Raw genomic sequence first — 19892 nt, forward strand, 5'->3', positions numbered from 1 at the left:
AGATAATGGTTTTTGAAAAATAAAATCTGAAATGCAACTTATCTGGCAAATAAAAATCGTGGGAAAATGGCCGCCGTCCATTCATTGAACTACTTCAGATCTTGTCGTAATTCATTGACCCTTGTACAATTTATACGGATTTAAAGTGCCATCGAAGAGCTTATTCAAATGGCAAAATGAGCAAAAAAGTTAAAGAAATGATTGGTGGCTGTTGTGTTTGCTCAGATGAGCGTGGCTGGAGTGAAAATCCTTTAGTCTACTGTGATGGTGCAGGCTGCAATGTAGCAGTCCATCAGGGTGGGCCATTTGATTGAAGTTTTTAATTTAAAATAAATATAGATCTAGATATATTTGATCTAGAGAAAATCTAGTTGTAAATTTACTTTAGATCTAGATCTTAGATCTAAATTAAAATACAAATATGTCTTGCTAAAGTAGACTATGTGTTAAACTTTGTAAATACAATTGAGTGTGTGTCTGATATTATTGTTACTTATTGTAGGCCGTTCAGTTCACGGCTTCCGGGTTTGTTTGTTTATTTATATATATATTATCTCACGGCGCAAGCTCTCGAAGCGATTTACTAAGATGGCGGCACGGTTTCGTTTTCATTAAAGGGTAGAGGGATAAAACCAATGATTTTTACAGTCATCGTTAATTTTAGTAATCAGAACTACGCGCTTCTAATCAAGTCTGTTAATCAAGAAGAGTAAGGTGTACTTTTGACCTAATTTTTTATCTCACAAGTGGTGCTTTAGTGAAAGTAGCTCTCTTTATTCTTGTGTTAACGTGAACTTAAAATCAAATAACTCAAATAACTTCTAAAATACGCGATGAATATTCAGAGTCTTAGCTTTATATAAATGTCAACGTTTGGGAATAATTCTTAGGTCTGTACGTGTGGTCACTATGCCAGAAATAAGACCCCCCATATAACGCCATTTTATTATAATCTTTTTTGGGAAAATGTGTGCCACGCCAAAATCCGATAATTTGTCTAGATTTATTAGTTATGTGGCATTATATCTTAAAATAGAATGCATTGCGCTTTCCTTGTTGATGATCGTTTTTATCATTGTTTAAGTAAAAATATGAATTATTAGTTAAGAATGCAGTTTTTTAACATGGTATACTTACCCTCTGTGATTATATAAAAAGTATGGCATGTTAATTATGTACAAATATTGTCATAAAACACAAACATATAAAAGTTAGATTTTTTAATTACTTAATTACTACCACTATCCGCCTATTCATTACTAGAATCTACGTTAATTTTTATTTTTTTTAATGGTTTGATTGTGTTAAATTTTAGCTAGGCCTATCTAAATTCATTTCTATGATATTTTAATGTTTCTATAAAGTTTTATTGAAAAATCTTTAAAAATAATCGAAAAATCCACTCATGAAATCAGGTCATAGGTCTAGTAGTTTTTTCTTCATTAGCTCATAATAGACTGAACCTGACTTTGGAATTGTTTTCAGTTATAATGACTTTGCACAGAAAGTTAAATTTTTGCGAAAGTTAATATATGCTAAATTGACTTAGTTTATTAGTGTTCTAGTTATTATTGAATTTTTTTTTGAGATTTTCATCAAAATGCCTAGATATTGTCACAATAATAGATTTTCGGACGTTTGTAGTACAATATAGCTATGATACTAGCTTGAACTACGAAATTTTAATATTAAATATTCTGTTATTTCATGACAAGCCATACCCTGTAACAGACCATTAGAGACCACATTTAATTATCTAGCTTACTCAGATGCTAAGAAAAAAAATGATTTAAAAATTATATAAAATGTAAACATGAAAGCCAAAAACCACATTTTGCCTCCCAGCCAGCATACAGGATGTCGTGAACTTGTGTACACAGGTTTTAAAATGCTGCCCTGGTGGTAATTGTGTAAACATAGGTTATTTTACTCACGGAAAAAAAAAAACAAAAAAAACTTGTTAATGTTAGGCTACTAATAAACCTAGAGCTAGCTATTTATTAAATTGGTTAAGGAAAATATTCATTACAAATTCTACTCTAGATGTAATTAATACCATTTTATAAATATTGAACACTTGCAAAAATCATTATCATATGACCATAAAAAATATTTTTATATGAAATCCTAATTATAAATATGGAAGACAATATTAAGTATTCATACTTAAAATAATATCATAGTTATGATAGTCTATATCAATCTCTTTTTTACATTTTATCTTTTTCATATTGAAAACATGATGGGGATTGTTTAAAATAAAATTTCAAAACATCGTCACTTGCTTTCTTCTGTTTACTATCCTGTGGGTGAAAAATCCCACCATGGTCGGTGGGGTCACTGTGATTTCAGCAGGCCTATAGTATACGTCATAGAATGAACACAAGTTCACGAGATCGTCTGTGTCTTCACTTCCTCCCCCCCTCCTCCCCCCCTTCCTTTCAAGCAAATTGAAAAACAGACCTTCTTTGCTAATTCTTGTCATTTTTTTTAAGTTCACTTAGGCTTAATATAGACTTAGATCTACTTATACTATCATGGTAGACAGCTGTAAAAACAATTTACTAAAGAGCATAATGATAATAGTGTTGGAACCTAATAAAAATAGCAATCCGACGTATCATTAAAGCTACAACCGACAGAAAATTAGTTTTTTAATGGGTTAAACTTTTGAATGGGCAACAAAATCTTTGATGGATGCCGCCATTATTGTTGTAAAAAGAACAATCATGTGACGTCACTATAAGAAAAGTCATTTTTCTGAACTTTTATAATTAAAGTGGTTTATCTACCAATAAATATATTAATAATTTAATTAACATCTTTAATTTGTGATTAACAGTTTGGTAAAAAAAGAACATAATTCTCTATCTAAATATGTATTTTACATCTCTACACATTGTGCAGATTCTCTCTTGTAACCAAAGAGACAAAAAAAACAAAAAAATATACAAACTTGTAAACAAACTTGAGTTTTAGTAATATATAGATAAATAATTTTTCAAAATGAATTAACTTTATTAATGTGATAGACTATGCAATGTTTTTATTACTTTTTTTGTATGTGTTTGATCTTGTGTCACCCAAGGCTTTAAAATGTAAAACTTTCAGCATGCTATGGTATAGTGCAAGTTCCCACAGGGCCATGGTTTTGTAAGAAGTGTGAGTCACAAGAAAGAGTTGCAAGAGTGGTGAGTTACTTTGTGCTGCAGGTCATATGACTAGCAGACGTAATGTCTTGTGCTGCAGGTCATATGACTAGCAGACTTACTGTCTTGTGCTGCAGGTCATATGACTAGCAGACTTAATGTCTTGTGCTGCAGGTCATATGACTAGCAGACTTAATGTCTTGTGCTGCAGGTCATATGACTAGCAGACTTAATGTCTTGTGCTGCAGGTCATATGACTAGCAGACTTAATGTCTTGTGCTGCAGGTCATATGACAAGCAGACTTAATGTCTTGTTGAAAAATTGCTTTAAAACATATACATGCAGCAACATGAATGACATATATCATAAAGTATTGATTAAACTTAATATAGAGTAAATCTAGTATCAGTACACCATGTGACTGGTGTCACCCCCAGCTTAAAGCAGAAAGTATTTGCTAGTGTCACTAACATTGATGCCTGTGGAAAAAACATAAGACATGACTGCTTTAATAATCCAAATAAGAAGAAAATGTAAATATGTCATTTGAAGCAGCAGTTTGAAAGATTGATTTCTTTGTTGCCAGAAATGTGAGCTCTGCCCTCAGAGAGCTGGTGCCTTGAAGCGGACAGATGCTGGTGGTAAGTTGGCAAATTGTTGTCTGATAATGGTGGTAAGTTGGTAACTTGTCTGATGCTGGTGGTAAGTTGGCAACTTGTTGTCTGATGCTGGTAGTAAGTTGGCAAATTGTTGTCTGATAATGGTGGTAAGTTGGTAACTTGTCTGATACTGGTGGTAAGTTGGCAACTTGTTGTCTGATGCTGGTGGTAAGTTGGCAACTTGTTGTCTGATGCTGGTGGTAAGTTGGCAACTTGTTGTCTGATGCTGGTGGTAAGTTGGCAACTTGTTGTCTGATGCTGGTGGTAAGTTGGCAACTTGTTGTCTGATGCTGGTGGTAAGTTGGCAACTTGTCTGATACTGGTGGTAAGTTGGCAACTTGTTGTCTGATGCTGGTGGTAAGTTGGCAACTTGTTGTCTGATGCTGGTGGTAAGTTGGCAACTTGTCTGATACTGGTGGTAAGTTGGCAACTTGTTGTCTGATGCTGGTGGTAAGTTGGCAACTTGTTGTCTGATGCTGGTGGTAAGTTGGCAACTTGTCTGATGTTGGTGGTAAGTTGGTAACTTGTCTGATACTGGTGGTAAGTTGGCAACTTGTTGTCTGATGCTGGTGGTAAGTTGGCAACTTGTCTGATACTGGTGGTAAGTTGGTAACTTGTCTGATACTGGTGGTAAGTTGGCTACTTGTTGTCTGATGCTGGTGGTAAGTTGGCAACTTGTTGTCTGATGCTGGTGGTAAGTTGGCAACTTGTTGTCTGATGCTGGTGGTAAGTTGGCAACTTGTTGTCTGATGCTGGTGGTAAGTTGGCAACTTGTCTGATGCTGGTGGTAAGTTGGTAACTTGTCTGATACTGGTGGTAAGTTGGCTACTTGTTGTCTGATGCTGGTGGTAAGTTGGCAACTTGTTGTCTGTACACATTGCACTGCAGGAGTGGATTGTCTGGGTATAGCCACAAGTCTGGGTGTAAAGTCTTGGTGTAAAGTCTGGGTGTAGCCACAAGTCAGGGTGTAAAGTCTGGGTGTAGCCAGAAGTCTTGGTGTAAAGTCTGGGTGTAGCCACAAGTCTTGGTGTAAAGTCTTGGTGTAAAGTCTGGGTGTAGCCACAAGTCTTGGTGTAAAGTCTTGGTATAAAGTCTGGGTGTAGCCACAAGTCTGGGTGTAAAGTCTTGGTGTAAAGTCTGGGTGTAAAGTCTGGGTGTAGCCACAAGTCTGGGTGTAAAGTCTTGGTGTAAAGTCTGGGTGTAGCCACAAGTCTGGGTGTAAAGTCTGGGTGTAGCCACAAGTCTTGGTGTAAAGTCTGGGTGTAAAGTCTGGGTGTAGCCACAAGTCTGGGTGTAAAGTCTGGGTGTAGCCACAAGTCTGGGTGTAAAGTCTGGGTGTAGCCACAAGTCTGGGTGTAAAGTCTGGGTGTAAAGTCTGGGTGTAGCCACAAGTCTGGGTGTAAAGTCTGGGTGTAGCCACAAGTCTGGGTGTAAAGTCTGGGTGTAGCCACAAGTCTGGGTGTAAAGTCTGGGTGTAGCCACAAGTCTGGGTGTAAAGTCTGGGTGTAGCCACAAGTCTGGGTGTAAAGTCTGGGTGTAGCCACAAGTGTAGATGTAGCCACAAGTCTGGGTGTAGCCACAAGTCTGGGTGTAAAGTCTGGGTGTAGCCACAAGTCAGGGTGTAAAGTCTGGGTGTAGCCACAAGTCAGGGTGTAAAGTCTGGGTGTAGCCACAAGTCAGGGTGTAAAGTCTGGGTGTAGCCACAAGTCAGGGTGTAGCCACAAGTCTGGGTGTAAAGTCTGGGTGTAGCCACAAGTCAGGGTGTAGCCACAAGTCAGGGTGTAGCCACAAGTCTGGGTGTAGCCACAAGTCTGGGTGTAAAGTCTTGGTGTAAAGTCTGGGTGTAAAGTCTGGGTGTAGCCACAAGTCAGGGTGTAAAGTCTGGGTGTAGCCACAAGTCAGGGTGTAAAGTCTGGGTGTAGCCACAAGTCAGGGTGTAAAGTCTGGGTGTAGCCACAAGTCAGGGTGTAAAGTCTGGGTGTAGCCACAAGTCAGGGTGTAAAGTCTGGGTGTAGCCACAAGTCTGGGTGTAGCCACAAGTGTGGATGTAGCCACAAGTCTGGGTGTAAAGTCTTGGTATAAAGTCTGGGTGTAGCCACAAGTGTGGATGTAGCCACAAGTCTGGGTGTAAAGTCTGGGTGTAGCCACAAGTCTGGGTGTAAAGTCTGGGTGTAGCCACAAGTCTGGGTGTAAAGTCTGGGTGTAGCCACAAGTGTGGATGTAGCCACAAGTCTGGGTGTAAAGTCTTGGTATAAAGTCTGGGTGTAGCCACAAGTGTGGATGTAGCCACAAGTCTGGGTGTAAAGTCTGGGTGTAGCCACAAGTCTGGGTGTAGCCACAAGTCTGGGTGTAAAGTCTGGGTGTAGCCACAAGTCTGGGTGTAAAGTCTGGGTGTAGCCACAAGTCTGGGTGTAAAGTCTGGGTGTAGCCACAAGTGTGGGTGTAAAGTCTGGGTGTAGCCACAAGTGTGGGTGTAAAGTCTGGGTGTAGCCACAAGTGTGGGTGTAGCCACAAGTGTGGATGTAGCCACAAGTCCGGGTGTAGCTACAAGTCTAGGTGTAGCCAGATTTTATGATTTGACCACCTGTTCAACATTAGCTATTGTTTCAAGGTGTTTTTTTTTACATTCCCATCAGGATGGTGTCATGTTGTCTGTGCCTTATACATCCCTGAAGCCTGGTTTGCTAATGTTCAAACAATGGAGCCCATTGTTTTAAGTGCAGTCCCACATGAAAGGTTTAACAAGGTAATCTATTTACTAACTTCTGGCATGGTACTGAAACGGGATTTTAACCATCTAAGTATTAATTAGCAATGTGTTTTCACCATTTAAGTATTAATTATAAATGTGTTTAAACAAATTGAGTATTAATAAGAAATGTGTTGTAGCCATCTAAGTATTAATTAGAAATGTGTTTTAATCATCTTAGCATTAATTATCTATGTGTTTGTCTTCCTTCAGAAATGTTACATTTGTGAAGAACAGAAACGTGACACTAAAGCAACAGCTGGCGCATGCATGCAGTGCAATCGAAACAGCTGCAAGCAGTTTTTCCATGTCACTTGGTGAGTTGATAGACATTTTAAACCATGTAACATTTGATGTAGTGAGGTGAGCTGATAGACATTTTAAACCTTGTAACATTTGATGTAGTGAGGTGAGCTAATAGATATTTTAAACCTTGTAACATTTGATGTAGTGAGGTGAGCTGATAGACATTTTAAACCTTGTAACATTTGATGTAGTGAGGTGAGCTGATAGACTTTTTAAACCTTGTAACATTTGATGTAGTGAGGTGAGCTGATAGACATTTTAAACCTTGTAACATTTGATGTAGTGAGGTGAGCTCATAGACATTTTAAACCTTGTACCATTTGATGTAGTGAGGTGAGCTGATAGACATTTTAAACCTTGTACCATTTGATGTAGTGAGGTGAGCTGATAGACATTTTAAACCTTGTAACATTTGATGTAGTGAGGTGAGCTGATAGACATTTTAAACCTTGTACCATTTGATGTAGTGAGGTGAACTGATAGACATTTTAAACCATGTAACATTTGATGTAGTGAGGTGAGCTGATAGACATTTTAAACCTTGTAACATTTGATGTAGTGAGGTGAGCTGATAGACATTTTAAACCTTGTACCATTTGATGTAGTGAGGTGAGCTGATAGACATTTTAAACCTTGTACCATTTGATGTAGTGAGGTGAGCTGATAGACATTTTAAACCTTGTAACATTTGATGTAGTGAGGTGAGCTGATAGACATTTTAAACCTTGTACCATTTGATGTAGTGAGGTGAGCTGATAGACATTTTAAACCTTGTACCATTTGATGTAGTGAGGTGAGCTGATAGACATTTTAAACCTTGTAACATTTGATGTAGTGAGGTGAGCTGATAGACATTTTAAACCTTGTACCATTTGATGTAGTGAGGTGAGCTGATAGACATTTTAAACCTTGTAACATTTGATGTAGTGAGGTGAGCTGATAGACATTTTAAACCTTGTAATATTTGATGTAGTGAGGTGAGCTGATAGACATTTTAAACCTTGTAACATTTGATGTAGTGATGTAAGCTGATAGACATTTTAAACCTTGTAACATTTGATGTAGTGAGGTGAGCTGATAGACATTTTAAACCTTGTAACATTTGATGTAGTGAGGTGAGCTGATAGACATTTTAAACCTTGTAACATTTGATGTAGTGATGTAAGCTGATAGACATTTTAAACCTTGTAACATTTGATGTAGTGATGTAAGCTGATAGACATTTTAAACCTTGTAATATTTGATGTGGACATCTTGAAGCTGGTGAGATATCTGATACTGTGTTGTATGTTTTGAAACATTTGATTTCTCAGTGCACAAGCTCAAGGTCTGTTGTGTGAAGTGACAGGCAGCTATGAAAATGTCAAATACTGTGGCTACTGCTCTCATCACTACAAAAAGCTGGTATGTTTTATATAAAGTCCAGTTTCTATTACAAATTAGAAAATTGAAAATAACAAACAACAAAGAAACTATTTCTGGCTTATGATTGATTGCTTGGACCAAAACTGTAATGATGTTGAATGTTTCTCCATGTAGAAAAACCATTCGAATGTGAAGACCATCCCAGCATTTAAGCCTATTCCCAGTGAGAACGGAACCCCTGACTCCAGCCCTGAGAAATCAGTGCCAAATAAACCTGAAGAAAACAAGGTGTGTACCTGCCTAAATCATTTTCTCTTGGATTTGCTCAGTCTAAAAATTGTCTCAGATACTCCCAGTTGTTTGATTGCATAGTTACATTTTTGAAACTGTTGTCTTCACTTGACTAAAATGGGGATTTAAGCTTTGTTTTTAAAGTATTAACTGGCAAATATTTGTGTGTGCAGACTGTAGAGAGCCCTGTTAACTGGCAAATATTTGTGTGTGTGCAGACAGTAGAGAGCCCTGTTAACTGGCAAATATTTGTGTGTGTGCAGACAGTAGAGAGCCCTGTTAACTGGCAAATATTTGTGTGTGCAGACTGTAGAGAGCCCTGTTAACTGGCAAATATTTGTGTGTGTGCAGACAGTAGAGAGCCCTGTTAACTGGAAAATATTTATGTGTGCAGACTGTAGAGAACCCTGTTAACTGGCAAATATTTGTGTGTGTGCAGACAGTAGAGAGCCCTGTTAACTGGCAAATATTTGTGTGTGCAGACTGTAGAGAACCCTGTTAACTGGCAAATATTTATGTGTGCAGACGGTAGAGAACCCTGTTAACTGGCAAATATTTATGTGTGCAGACGGTAGAGAACCCTGTTAACTGGCAAATATTTATGTGTGCAGACAGTAGAGAGCTCTGTTAACTGGCAAATATTTATGTGTGCAGACGGTAGAGAGCCCTGTTAACTGGCAAATATTTGTGTGTGCAGACAGTAGAGAGCCCTGTTAACTGGCAAATATTTGTGTGTGTGCAGACAGTAGAGAGCCCTGTTAACTGGCAAATATTTGTGTGTGCAGACAGTAGAGAGCCCTGTTAACTGGCAAATATTTGTGTGTGCAGACAGTAGAGAGCCCTGTTAACTGGCAAATATTTGTGTGTGCAGACAGTAGAGAGCCCTGTTAACTGGCAAATATTTATGTGTGCAGACGGTAGAGAACCCTGTTAACTGGCAAATATTTATGTGTGCAGACGGTAGAGAGCCCTGTTAACTGGCAAATATTTGTGTGTGCAGACAGTAGAGAGCCCTGCTATTGTTGAAGTGAAGAGCCCCCAGGTGGACCAGTCAGTCAGCAGCACAAGTGACACTGTCCCGTCCAGCAGCTCAGCCCCGGTGCCTGACTCAGCTGTGTCCCCACCCTCTGACCACAGCCAGGAACCCTCTTCCTCTGGCGTTGTCTCCACCAAAAGTATTCCTGAAGGAAACGCCTGCTCTTCCACTGAAAGCTGTGATGTAGCTGATACTGCTCATGTTTTAGAACCTGCAGCGCTACCAAAACGCCACAGACCTGTGTAAGTTCTGTTACTCAAGTTTTTGGTACTTGTCTCAAGTCAGTTTTAGCTTGATACACTTTAGCATCTGTCAACTGGCTATCTTCAGTTCTCTCAAATGTGACAAGCCCTCAGTGAAGAAAAGTAAAGCTAGCAGCATCACTTCCACTGTCCCTCACAGAAAAGAAGGACCAAAAAAACCAAGCAAGAAACATCGGGACCCAGGGAACACCATGTCGCCTAACACCAGCACTACGTCCACTCTACCTGGGTGAGTACTCAGCTGTAGGTCATCCACTCAAACATGACTGTAGGTCATCCCACTCAAACATGACTGTAGGTCATCCACTCAAACATGACTGTAGGTCATCCACTCAAACATGACTGTAGGTCATCCACTCAAACATGACTAGGTCATCCACTCAAACATGACTGTAGGTCATCCACTCAAACATGACTAGGTCATCCACTCAAACATGACTGTAGGTCATCCACTCAAACATGACTAGGTCATCCACACAAACATGACTGTAGGTCATCCACTCAAACATGACTGTAGGTCATCCACTCAAACATGACTAGGTCATCCACTCAAACATGACTAGGTCATCCACTCAAACATGACTGTAGGTCATCCACTCAAACATGGCTAGGTCATCCACTCAAACATGACTGTAGGTCATCCACTCAAACATGACTAGGTCATGAACTCAAACATGACTGTAGGTCATCCACTCAAACATGACTGTAGGTCATCCACTCAAACATGACTAGGTCATCCACTCAAATATGACTGTAGGTCATCCACTCAAACATGACTGTAGGTCATCCACTCAAACATGACTGTAGGTCATCCACTCAAACATGACTAGGTCATCCACTCAAACATGACTGTAGGTCATCCACTCAAACATGACTGTAGGTCATCCACTCAAACATGACTGTAGGTCATCCACTCAAACATGACTGTAGGTCATCCACTCAAACATGACTGTAGGTCATCCACTCAAACATGACTGTAGGTCATCCACTCAAACATGACTGTAGGTCATCCACTCAAACATGACTGTAGGTCATCCACTCAAACATGACTAGGTCATCCACTCAAACATGACTAGGTCATCCACTCAAACATGACTGTAGGTCATCCACTCAAACATGACTGTAGGTCATCCACTCAAACATGACTAGGTCATCCACTCAAACATGACTAGGTCATGAACTCAAACATGACTGTAGGTCATCCACTCAAACATGACTGTAGGTCATCCACTCAAACATGACTAGGTCATCCACTCAAACATGACTGTAGGTCATCCCACTCAAACATGACTGTAGGTCATCCACTCAAACATGACCAGGTCATCCACTCAAACATGACTGTAGGTCATCCACTCAAACATGACTGTAGGTCATCCACTCAAACATGACTAGGTCATCCACTCAAACATGACTGTAGGTCATCCACTCAAACATGACTGTAGGTCATCCACTCAAACATGACTAGGTCATCCACTCAAACATGACTGTAGGTCATCCCACTCAAACATGACTGTAGGTCATCCACTCAAACATGACCAGGTCATCCACTCAAACATGACTGTAGGTCATCCACTCAAACATGACTGTAGGTCATCCACTCAAACATGACTGTAGGTCATCCACTCAAACATGACTAGGTCATCCACTCAAACATGACTAGGTCATCCACTCAAACATGACTGTAGGTCATCCACTCAAACATGGCTAGGTCATCCACTCAAACATGACTGTAGGTCATCCACTCAAACATGACTAGGTCATGAACTCAAACATGACTGTAGGTCATCCACTCAAACATGACTGTAGGTCATCCACTCAAACATGACTAGGTCATCCACTCAAATATGACTGTAGGTCATCCACTCAAACATGACTGTAGGTCATCCACTCAAACATGACTGTAGGTCATCCACTCAAACATGACTAGGTCATCCACTCAAACATGACTGTAGGTCATCCACTCAAACATGACTGTAGGTCATCCACTCAAACATGACTGTAGGTCATCCACTCAAACATGACTGTAGGTCATCCACTCAAACATGACTGTAGGTCATCCACTCAAACATGACTGTAGGTCATCCACTCAAACATGACTGTAGGTCATCCACTCAAACATGACTGTAGGTCATCCACTCAAACATGACTGTAGGTCATCCACTCAAACATGACTAGGTCATCCACTCAAACATGACTGTAGGTCATCCACTCAAACATGACTGTAGGTCATCCACTCAAACATGACTAGGTCATCCACTCAAACATGACTGTAGGTCATCCACTCAAACATGACTGTAGGTCATCCACTCAAACATGACTAGGTCATCCACTCAAACATGACTAGGTCATCCACTCAAACATGACTGTAGGTCATCCACTCAAACTTGACTGTAGGTCATCCACTCAAACATGACTGTAGGTCATCCACTCAAACATGACTAGGTCATCCACTCAAACATGACTGTAGGTCATCCCACTCAAACATGACTGTAGGTCATCCACTCAAACATGACCAGGTCATCCACTCAAACATGACTGTAGGTCATCCACTCAAACATGACTGTAGGTCATCCACTCAAACATGACTAGGTCATCCACTCAAACATGACTGTAGGTCATCCACTCAAACATGACTGTAGGTCATCCACTCAAACATGACTAGGTCATCCACTCAAACATGACTGTAGGTCATCCCACTCAAACATGACTGTAGGTCATCCACTCAAACATGACCAGGTCATCCACTCAAACATGACTGTAGGTCATCCACTCAAACATGACTAGGTCATCCACTCAAACATGACTGTAGGTCATCCACTCAAACATGACTAGGTCATCCACTCAAACATGACTGTAGGTCATCCACTCAAACATGACTAGGTCATCCACTCAAACATGACTAGGTCATCCACTCAAACATGACTGTAGGTCATCCACTCAAACATGACTGTAGGTCATCCACTCAAACATGACTGTAGGTCATCCACTCAAACATGACTGTAGGTCATCCACTCAAACATGACTAGGTCATCCACTCAAACATGACTGTAGGTCATCCACTCAAACATGACTGTAGGTCATCCACTCAAACATGACTAGGTCATCCACTCAAACATGACTGTAGGTCATCCACTCAAACATGACTGTAGGTCATCCACTCAAACATGACTGTAGGTCATCCACTCAAACATGACTGTAGGTCATCCACTCAAACATGACTGTAGGTCATCCACTCAAACATGACTAGGTCATCCACTCAAACATGACTAGGTCATCCACTCAAACATGACTGTAGGTCATCCACTCAAACATGACTAGGTCATCCACTCAAACATGACTGTAGGTCATCCACTCAAACATGACTGTAGGTCATCCACTCAAACATGACTAGGTCATCCACTCAAACATGACTGTAGGTCATCCACTCAAACATGACTAGGTCATCCACTCAAACATGACTGTAGGTCATCCACTCAAACATGACTGTAGGTCATCCACTCAAACATGACTAGGTCATCCACTCAAACATGACTGTAGGTCATCCACTCAAACATGACTAGGTCATCCACTCAAACATGACTAGGTCATCCACTCAAACATGACTAGGTCATCCACTCAAACATGACTGTAGGTCATCCACTCAAACATGACTAGGTCATCCACTCAAACATGACTGTAGGTCATCCACTCAAACATGACTGTAGGTCATCCACTCAAACATGACTAGGTCAACTATCTCAAATATAACTTTAGGTCATCCATCTCTAACATGACTAGGATAAATTCTCTACAGATGAGTTAAGTTGAATTTTCTGCCCTTGTAAACCCATTGTTTTCTTTCCTCAGTCATCATGATTACTGTGGTAGTATATTTGGAGGCAGTCCATATTTTCAGAGTCTTAGTGCCCCAGGTCGAGTCTCTTTACAACAGGGTAATGTGGCTAGTTAATTTTGTATACATTTTAATTCCTCATTGGGTAAGGTGGCCATTGGGATTGTACTAATACTTATTATTAAGTTTTCATTCTTTCTGAATATCTGTAGAGAAAGGCTTTCTGTGATCCTCTAAGCAGGGTCTGCTGTGATTTTATTCTGGCACATTGAATGCTTTTATTCTCAACTGTTTGATTCTAGCATTGTTCACAAGCTTACCCTACGATGGGGACAGCTACCTGTATGCTACAGATGATTGGAGCGGTGGGTTTACAGTATTGTCTGCATGCCATGCTCTTTGTGTTTGCATGTATGGCAGACACCCTAAAGCTGTGTGTGTTTTAAATGTATGGCAGACACCCTAAAGCTGTGTGTGTTTAAATGTATCATTTTGTATGGCAGACACCCTAAAGCTGTGTGTGTTTTAAATGTATGGCAGACACCCTAAAGCTGTGTGTGTTTAAATGTATCATTTTGTATGGCAGACACCCTAAATTCCTGCAGTATGTAATTAATGTAACATGTTTACAGTTCCTGCAGTATGTAAGTAATTAAAAATGTAACATGGTTACGATTCCTACATTTTCACTAACCACTTTGTTTAATTGATTTCTCAACATGTACTACAGTGCAAGGAATGTTTTTTATAGGTGTTTATATACACGTCTTGGTGTTATGATGTAGCTTGATATTTGTTTAGGTTTTTTTATACATTACTTGCTGTGCTTTTAACCCTTAAAGCGTGCGCCACGTGGCCTTATGCGTTATAAGTTATGTAACAGCAAAGCCACTAAGAATTTAGCAAAATCAATTATATAAGTGTAAGATTTGAAAGGCTGTTTATAATAATTTTATAATTTTGAAAGCCATTTTAATAATTAAGCTTTGCTGTTACGAATATTTTAATTTACTAAATGATTAATTTCCCCAATGTTGGCTCATTGGTCCACTTAAGTAGATTGAGTGCTCAGTCTATGAAGAATTAACCCTACCCAAAAAAATTAAACGTAGTGTGTGATGTTTTCTATTTATTTTGAGCTAGTGTTTGGTAGGATGTTTTGTTTTGAGCTAGTGTGTGGTAGGATGTTTTGTTTTGAGCTAGTGTTTGGTAGGATGTTTTGTTTTGAGCTAGTGTTTGGTAGGATGTTTTGTTTTGAGCTAGTGTGTGGTAGGATGTTTTGAGCTAGTGTGTGGTAGGATGTTTTGAGCTAGTGTGTGGTAGGATGTTTTGTTTTGAGCTAGTGTTTGGTAGGATGTTTTGTTTTGAGCTAGTGTGTGGTAGGATGTTTTGAGCTAGTGTGTGGTAGGATGTTTTGAGCTAGTGTTTGGTAGGATGTTTTGTTTTGAGCTAGTGTTTGGTAGGATGTTTTGAGCTAGTGTGTGGTAGGATGTTTTGTTTTGAGCTAGTGTTTGGTAGGATGTTTTGTTTTGAGCTAGTGTGTGGTAGGATGTTTTGTTTTGAGCTAGTGTGTGGTGTAGCTGTCCCCAGCTATCGAGCCTCATCTGCCCAGGTTTGAACTCGGGACTTTTTCAGTTTTGCAACTATGAGCTTTACCAACTCGACCCCATTGCTTTGATAACTTAAACCATCTTTGTTAACAACTAGCTTTGATCACTGTGTTTTTTTACCCCCAGATTCAGGAAATGTTTCCAGCCAGCTGATCCCGCCACCTAAACAGTTTCCTAGTTTAAGTTGTTTGTTGCCTAAATCTGACCAGCCACAGTAAGTCGCAACTCCTTTTTCCCCACTTGTATGAAATTGTTTGCTGGTTAAAGCTGATGTATGCACATTTTTTCCCAGTAGTTTCCCCTTGACAATGGAGCAGCTGCTGGAGCAGCAGTGGGAGCAGGGGGCGCAGTTCTTGATGGAGCAGGGCCAGCACTTTGATGGTGAGTCTCTTCACATCTTCTTCTTTCTGGTCTCATTAGACCACATCTTCTCTCAAGTCTCACCAGACTTCACATCTCATCTCACCAGACTTCACATCTCATCTCACCAGCCTTCACATCTCTCATCTCACCAGCCTTCACATCTCTCATCTCACCAGACTTCACATCTCACCAGACTTCACATCTCTTCTCATCTCACCAGACTTCACATCTCTCATCTCACTAGACTTCACATCTCTTCTCACCAGACTTCACATCTCTTCTCATCTCACCAGACTTCACATCTCTCATCTCACCAGACTTCACATCTCATCTCACCAGACTTCACATCTCTTCTCACCAGACTTCACATCTCTCATCTCACCAGACTTCACATCTCTCATCTCACCAGACTTCACATCTCTTCTCACCAGACTTCACATCTCTCATCTCACCAGACTTCACATCTCATCTCACCAGACTTCACATCTCATCTCACCAGACTTCACATCTCTCATCTCACCAGACTTCACATCTCTCATCTCACCAGACTTCACATCTCTCATCTCACCAGACTTCATGTCTCATCTCATCAGACTTCACATCTTCTCTAGTTAAAAGTATATTCCAAACCTTTACTCTCAAGTTGCTGCACTACTCAACTGCTTGCATCGACTAAAAGGAGACAACCAAAACCTTGAAGATCAAGTGAGAGAGTTGACGTCGCGACGCAATCATCTGATGGCAGTCAATGCCCGTCTCTCATTGCCACTGTCACTCTATGACAGTTCCAACAGCTCTTCAGTGGGGAGCCTCGAAGACATATCTTCACCTGATGATGTGCAGGTAAGTGGCCCCTAATAACCGATTAGTTGGTTTTGGTTAGTGTGTAGTCTTAAGTGCTTTTCTGGCACCAAACCTTGCTCCTACAGTGCAAATACCATCGCTCTAATCTTAAACATATTGCAGGCACCTAAACTTGCTCCTACAGTGCAAATACCATTGCTCTAATCTTAAACATATTGCAGGCATCTAAACTTGCTCCTACAGTGCAAATACCATTGCTCTAATCTTAAACATTGCAGGCACCTAAACTTGCTCCTACAGTGCAAATACCATTGCTCTAATCTAAAACATTGCAGGCACCTAAACTTGCTCCTACAGTGCAAATACCATTGCTCTAATCTTAAACATATTGCAGGCATCTAAACTTGCTCCTACAGTGCAAATACCATTGCTCTAATCTTAAACATATTGCAGGCACCTAAACTTGCTCCTACAGTGCAAATACCATCCAACTCTGATCTTATTGTTGAGGACATTCTAAGTCCTGTTGGTAAGTCACTAGATTTAGCTCTGTTGGACTAGTGGTTTACTTTCCCAGAACATTTAGCTCTGTTGGACTAGGGGTTTACTTTCCCAGAACATTTAGCTCTGTTTTAGATGGACTAGTGGTTTACTTTCCCAGAACATTTAGCTCTGTTGGACTAGTGGTTTACTTTCCCAGAACATTTAGCTCTGTTGGACTAGGGGTTTACTTTCCCAGAACATTTAGCTCTGTTGGACTAGGGGTTTACTTTCCCAGAACATTTAGCTCTGTTTTAGATGGCCTAGTGGTTTACTTTCCCAGAACATTTAGCTCTGTTTTAGATGGTCTAGTGGTTTACTTTCCCAGAACATTTAGCTCTGTTTTAGATGGTCTAGTGGTTTACTTTCCCAGAACATTTAGCTCTGTTTTAGATGGCCTAGTGGTTTACTTTCCCAGAACATTTAGCTCTGTTTTAGATGGCCTAGTGGTTTACTTTCCCAGAACATTTAGCTCTGTTTTAGATGGTCTAGTGGTTTACTTTCCCAGAACATTTAGCTCTGTTTTAGATGGTCTAGTGGTTTACTTTCCCAGAACATTTAGCTCTGTTTTAGATGGCCTAGGGGTTTACTTTCCCAGAACATTTAGCTCACTCGACGTCACGTTTAACAAGCTCAGTTATTTTTCCAGATTGTCAATCAAATTGTACATTTTTTCAAGATTGTCACTGAAAATAAAAATGATTTTGTTTTCAATGTGCCACCTTTTAAATTGTAAAGAAACTGTAAAGAAAAGCATGAGGCGCTCTAAAAGTGTTAGCAAAGGTATTAAAGACATAGCATATCAATCTAACTTGTGAACTTATCTTTCCAGAAACAGAAAGTTCTTCATTGTCCTCAAACCCTCTAAATGCAGGCTATTTTCCTGATCAGGTAAATGAAACATTTGTCAATCATGTGGACATTGGTAGACGTATAGATCTCTGTGATTTTATATCTAACACTAGTTAGTCAGTCTACTGAAGCCAGTGACTTGTCTTCTACTTTTAGGTGTGTCCACCCCAACCACTGATGTACTCTGTGGTCAACCCACCCCCAGCTAATCTGCCAGCTCAGCAAACAGCACTGGCTGAAAGCTCTCAGTTCCCCAGCTTAAGTGGACTCACCTTGTCCAATTGTAAACAAGACACAACTTGATATATTAGCTCACATCAGTACCTTATGGACACAGCCTGGTACTTGACAGTACCTTATGGACACAGCCTGGTACTTGACAGTACCTTATGGACACTTGTCAGTACCTTATGGACACAGCCTGGTACTTGACAGTACCTTATGTACACTTGTCAGTACCTTATGGACACAGCCTGGTACTTGTCAGTACCTTATGTACACTTGTCAGTACCTTATGGACACAGCCTGGTACTTGACAGTACCTTATGGACACAGCCTGGTACTTGACAGTACCTTATGGACACTTGTCAGTACCTTATGGACACAGCCTGGTACTTGTCAGTACCTTATGGACACAGCCTGGTACTTGACAGTAGCTTATGGACACAGCCTGGTACTTGACAGTACCTTATGGACACAGCCTGGTACTTGTCAGTACCTTATGGACACAGCCTGGTACTTGTCAGTACCTTATGTACACTTGTCAGTACCTTATGGACACAGCCTGGTACTTGACAGTACCTTATGGACACAGCCTGGTACTTGTCAGTACCTTATGGACACAGCCTGGTACTTGTCAGTACCTTATGGACACAGCCTGGTACTTGTCAGTACCTTATGTACACTTGTCAGTACCTTATGGACACAGCCTGGTACTTGACAGTACCTTATGGACACAGCCTGGTACTTGTCAGTACCTTATGTACACAGCCTGGTACTTGTCAGTACCTTATGGACACTTGTCAGTACCTTATGGACACTTGCCAGTACCTTATGGACACAGCCTGGTACTTGTCAGTTCCTTATGGACACAGCCTGGTACTTGACAGTACCTTATGGACACAGCCTGGTACTTGACAGTACCTTATGGACACAGCCTGGTACTTGTCAGTACCTTATGGACACAGCCTGGTACTTGTCAGTACCTTATGTACACCTGTCAGTACCTTATGGACACAGCCTGGTACTTGACAGTACCTTATGGACACAGCCTGGTACTTGTCAGTACCTTCTGGACACAGCCTGGTACTTGTCAGTACCTTATGTACACTTGTCAGTACCTTATGGACACAGCCTGGTACTTGTCAGTACCTTATGTACACCTGTCAGTACCTTATGGACACAGCCTGGTACTTGACAGTACCTTATGGACACAGCCTGGTACTTGTCAGTACCTTCTGGACACTTGTCAGTACCTTATGGACACTTGCCAGTACCTTATGGACACAGCCTGGTACTTGTCAGTACCTTATGGACACAGCCTGGTACTTGTCAGTACCTTATGGACACAGCCTGGTACTTGTCAGTACCTTATGGACACAGCCTGGTACTTGTCAGTACCTTATGGACACAGCCTGGTACTTGACAGTACCTTATGGACACAGCCTGGTACTTGTCAGTACCTTATGGACACAGCCTGGTACTTGACAGTACCTTATGGACACAGCCTGGTACTTGTCAGTACCTTATGATGACTAATAATTTTTTTAATCACGGTTTACATTTATTTTAATTAGACATACAAGTACTTAAATTACATTTGTAAAACACCATTTTTCTCTAATAGTAATAGGATATATGTAAGTATATTCATAATGTAAGAGTAATTAGTTAAAAATTGGTGTAGGTAAGTTTATGATTGCATAGATTCATTGACCGGGTGTCATCTGACATAATGCTCTGGTTGTAAATGTAACTCAAGCCTGTAAACAATTATTTAGTGATGCTACACACTCCCCTTCATGTGTCCTGTAACTTGATCAGCCTCTGTAAATAAAACACTGGATAACATA

General features: G+C 40.4%; 1 protein-coding gene across 5 annotated transcripts; it reads left to right on the top strand.

Moving 5' to 3' along the window:
- Window positions 1–59: 59 nt before the first annotated feature.
- On the top strand, window positions 60–19891 carry LOC131956297 (protein AF-10). Of its 5 annotated transcripts, none has more exons than XM_059320758.1 (17): window positions 60–297; window positions 3112–3191; window positions 3737–3791; window positions 6446–6555; window positions 6772–6875; window positions 8178–8268; window positions 8404–8517; window positions 9521–9798; window positions 9887–10048; window positions 13666–13751; window positions 13954–14016; window positions 15388–15475; window positions 15554–15642; window positions 16268–16467; window positions 16882–16957; window positions 17801–17859; window positions 17977–19891. In XM_059320758.1, exons 1-17 carry the CDS (start codon window positions 177–179, stop codon window positions 18121–18123), a joined length of 1923 nt encoding a protein of 640 aa, XP_059176741.1. In that variant the 5' UTR covers window positions 60–176; the 3' UTR covers window positions 18124–19891. The 5 variants fall into 5 exon arrangements, with proteins under 5 accessions (XP_059176741.1, XP_059176744.1, XP_059176745.1 ...); XM_059320761.1 differs by having other exon boundaries at window positions 15557–15642; XM_059320762.1 differs by lacking the exon at window positions 13954–14016.
- The last annotated feature ends 1 nt before the right edge of the window (window position 19892 follows it).

Source organism: Physella acuta, unplaced genomic scaffold (assembly GCF_028476545.2).
Source record: "Physella acuta isolate Inbredline_101_S28 unplaced genomic scaffold, ASM2847654v3 ptg000079l, whole genome shotgun sequence".
NCBI classification, from domain to species: Eukaryota; Metazoa; Mollusca; class Gastropoda; family Physidae; genus Physella; species Physella acuta.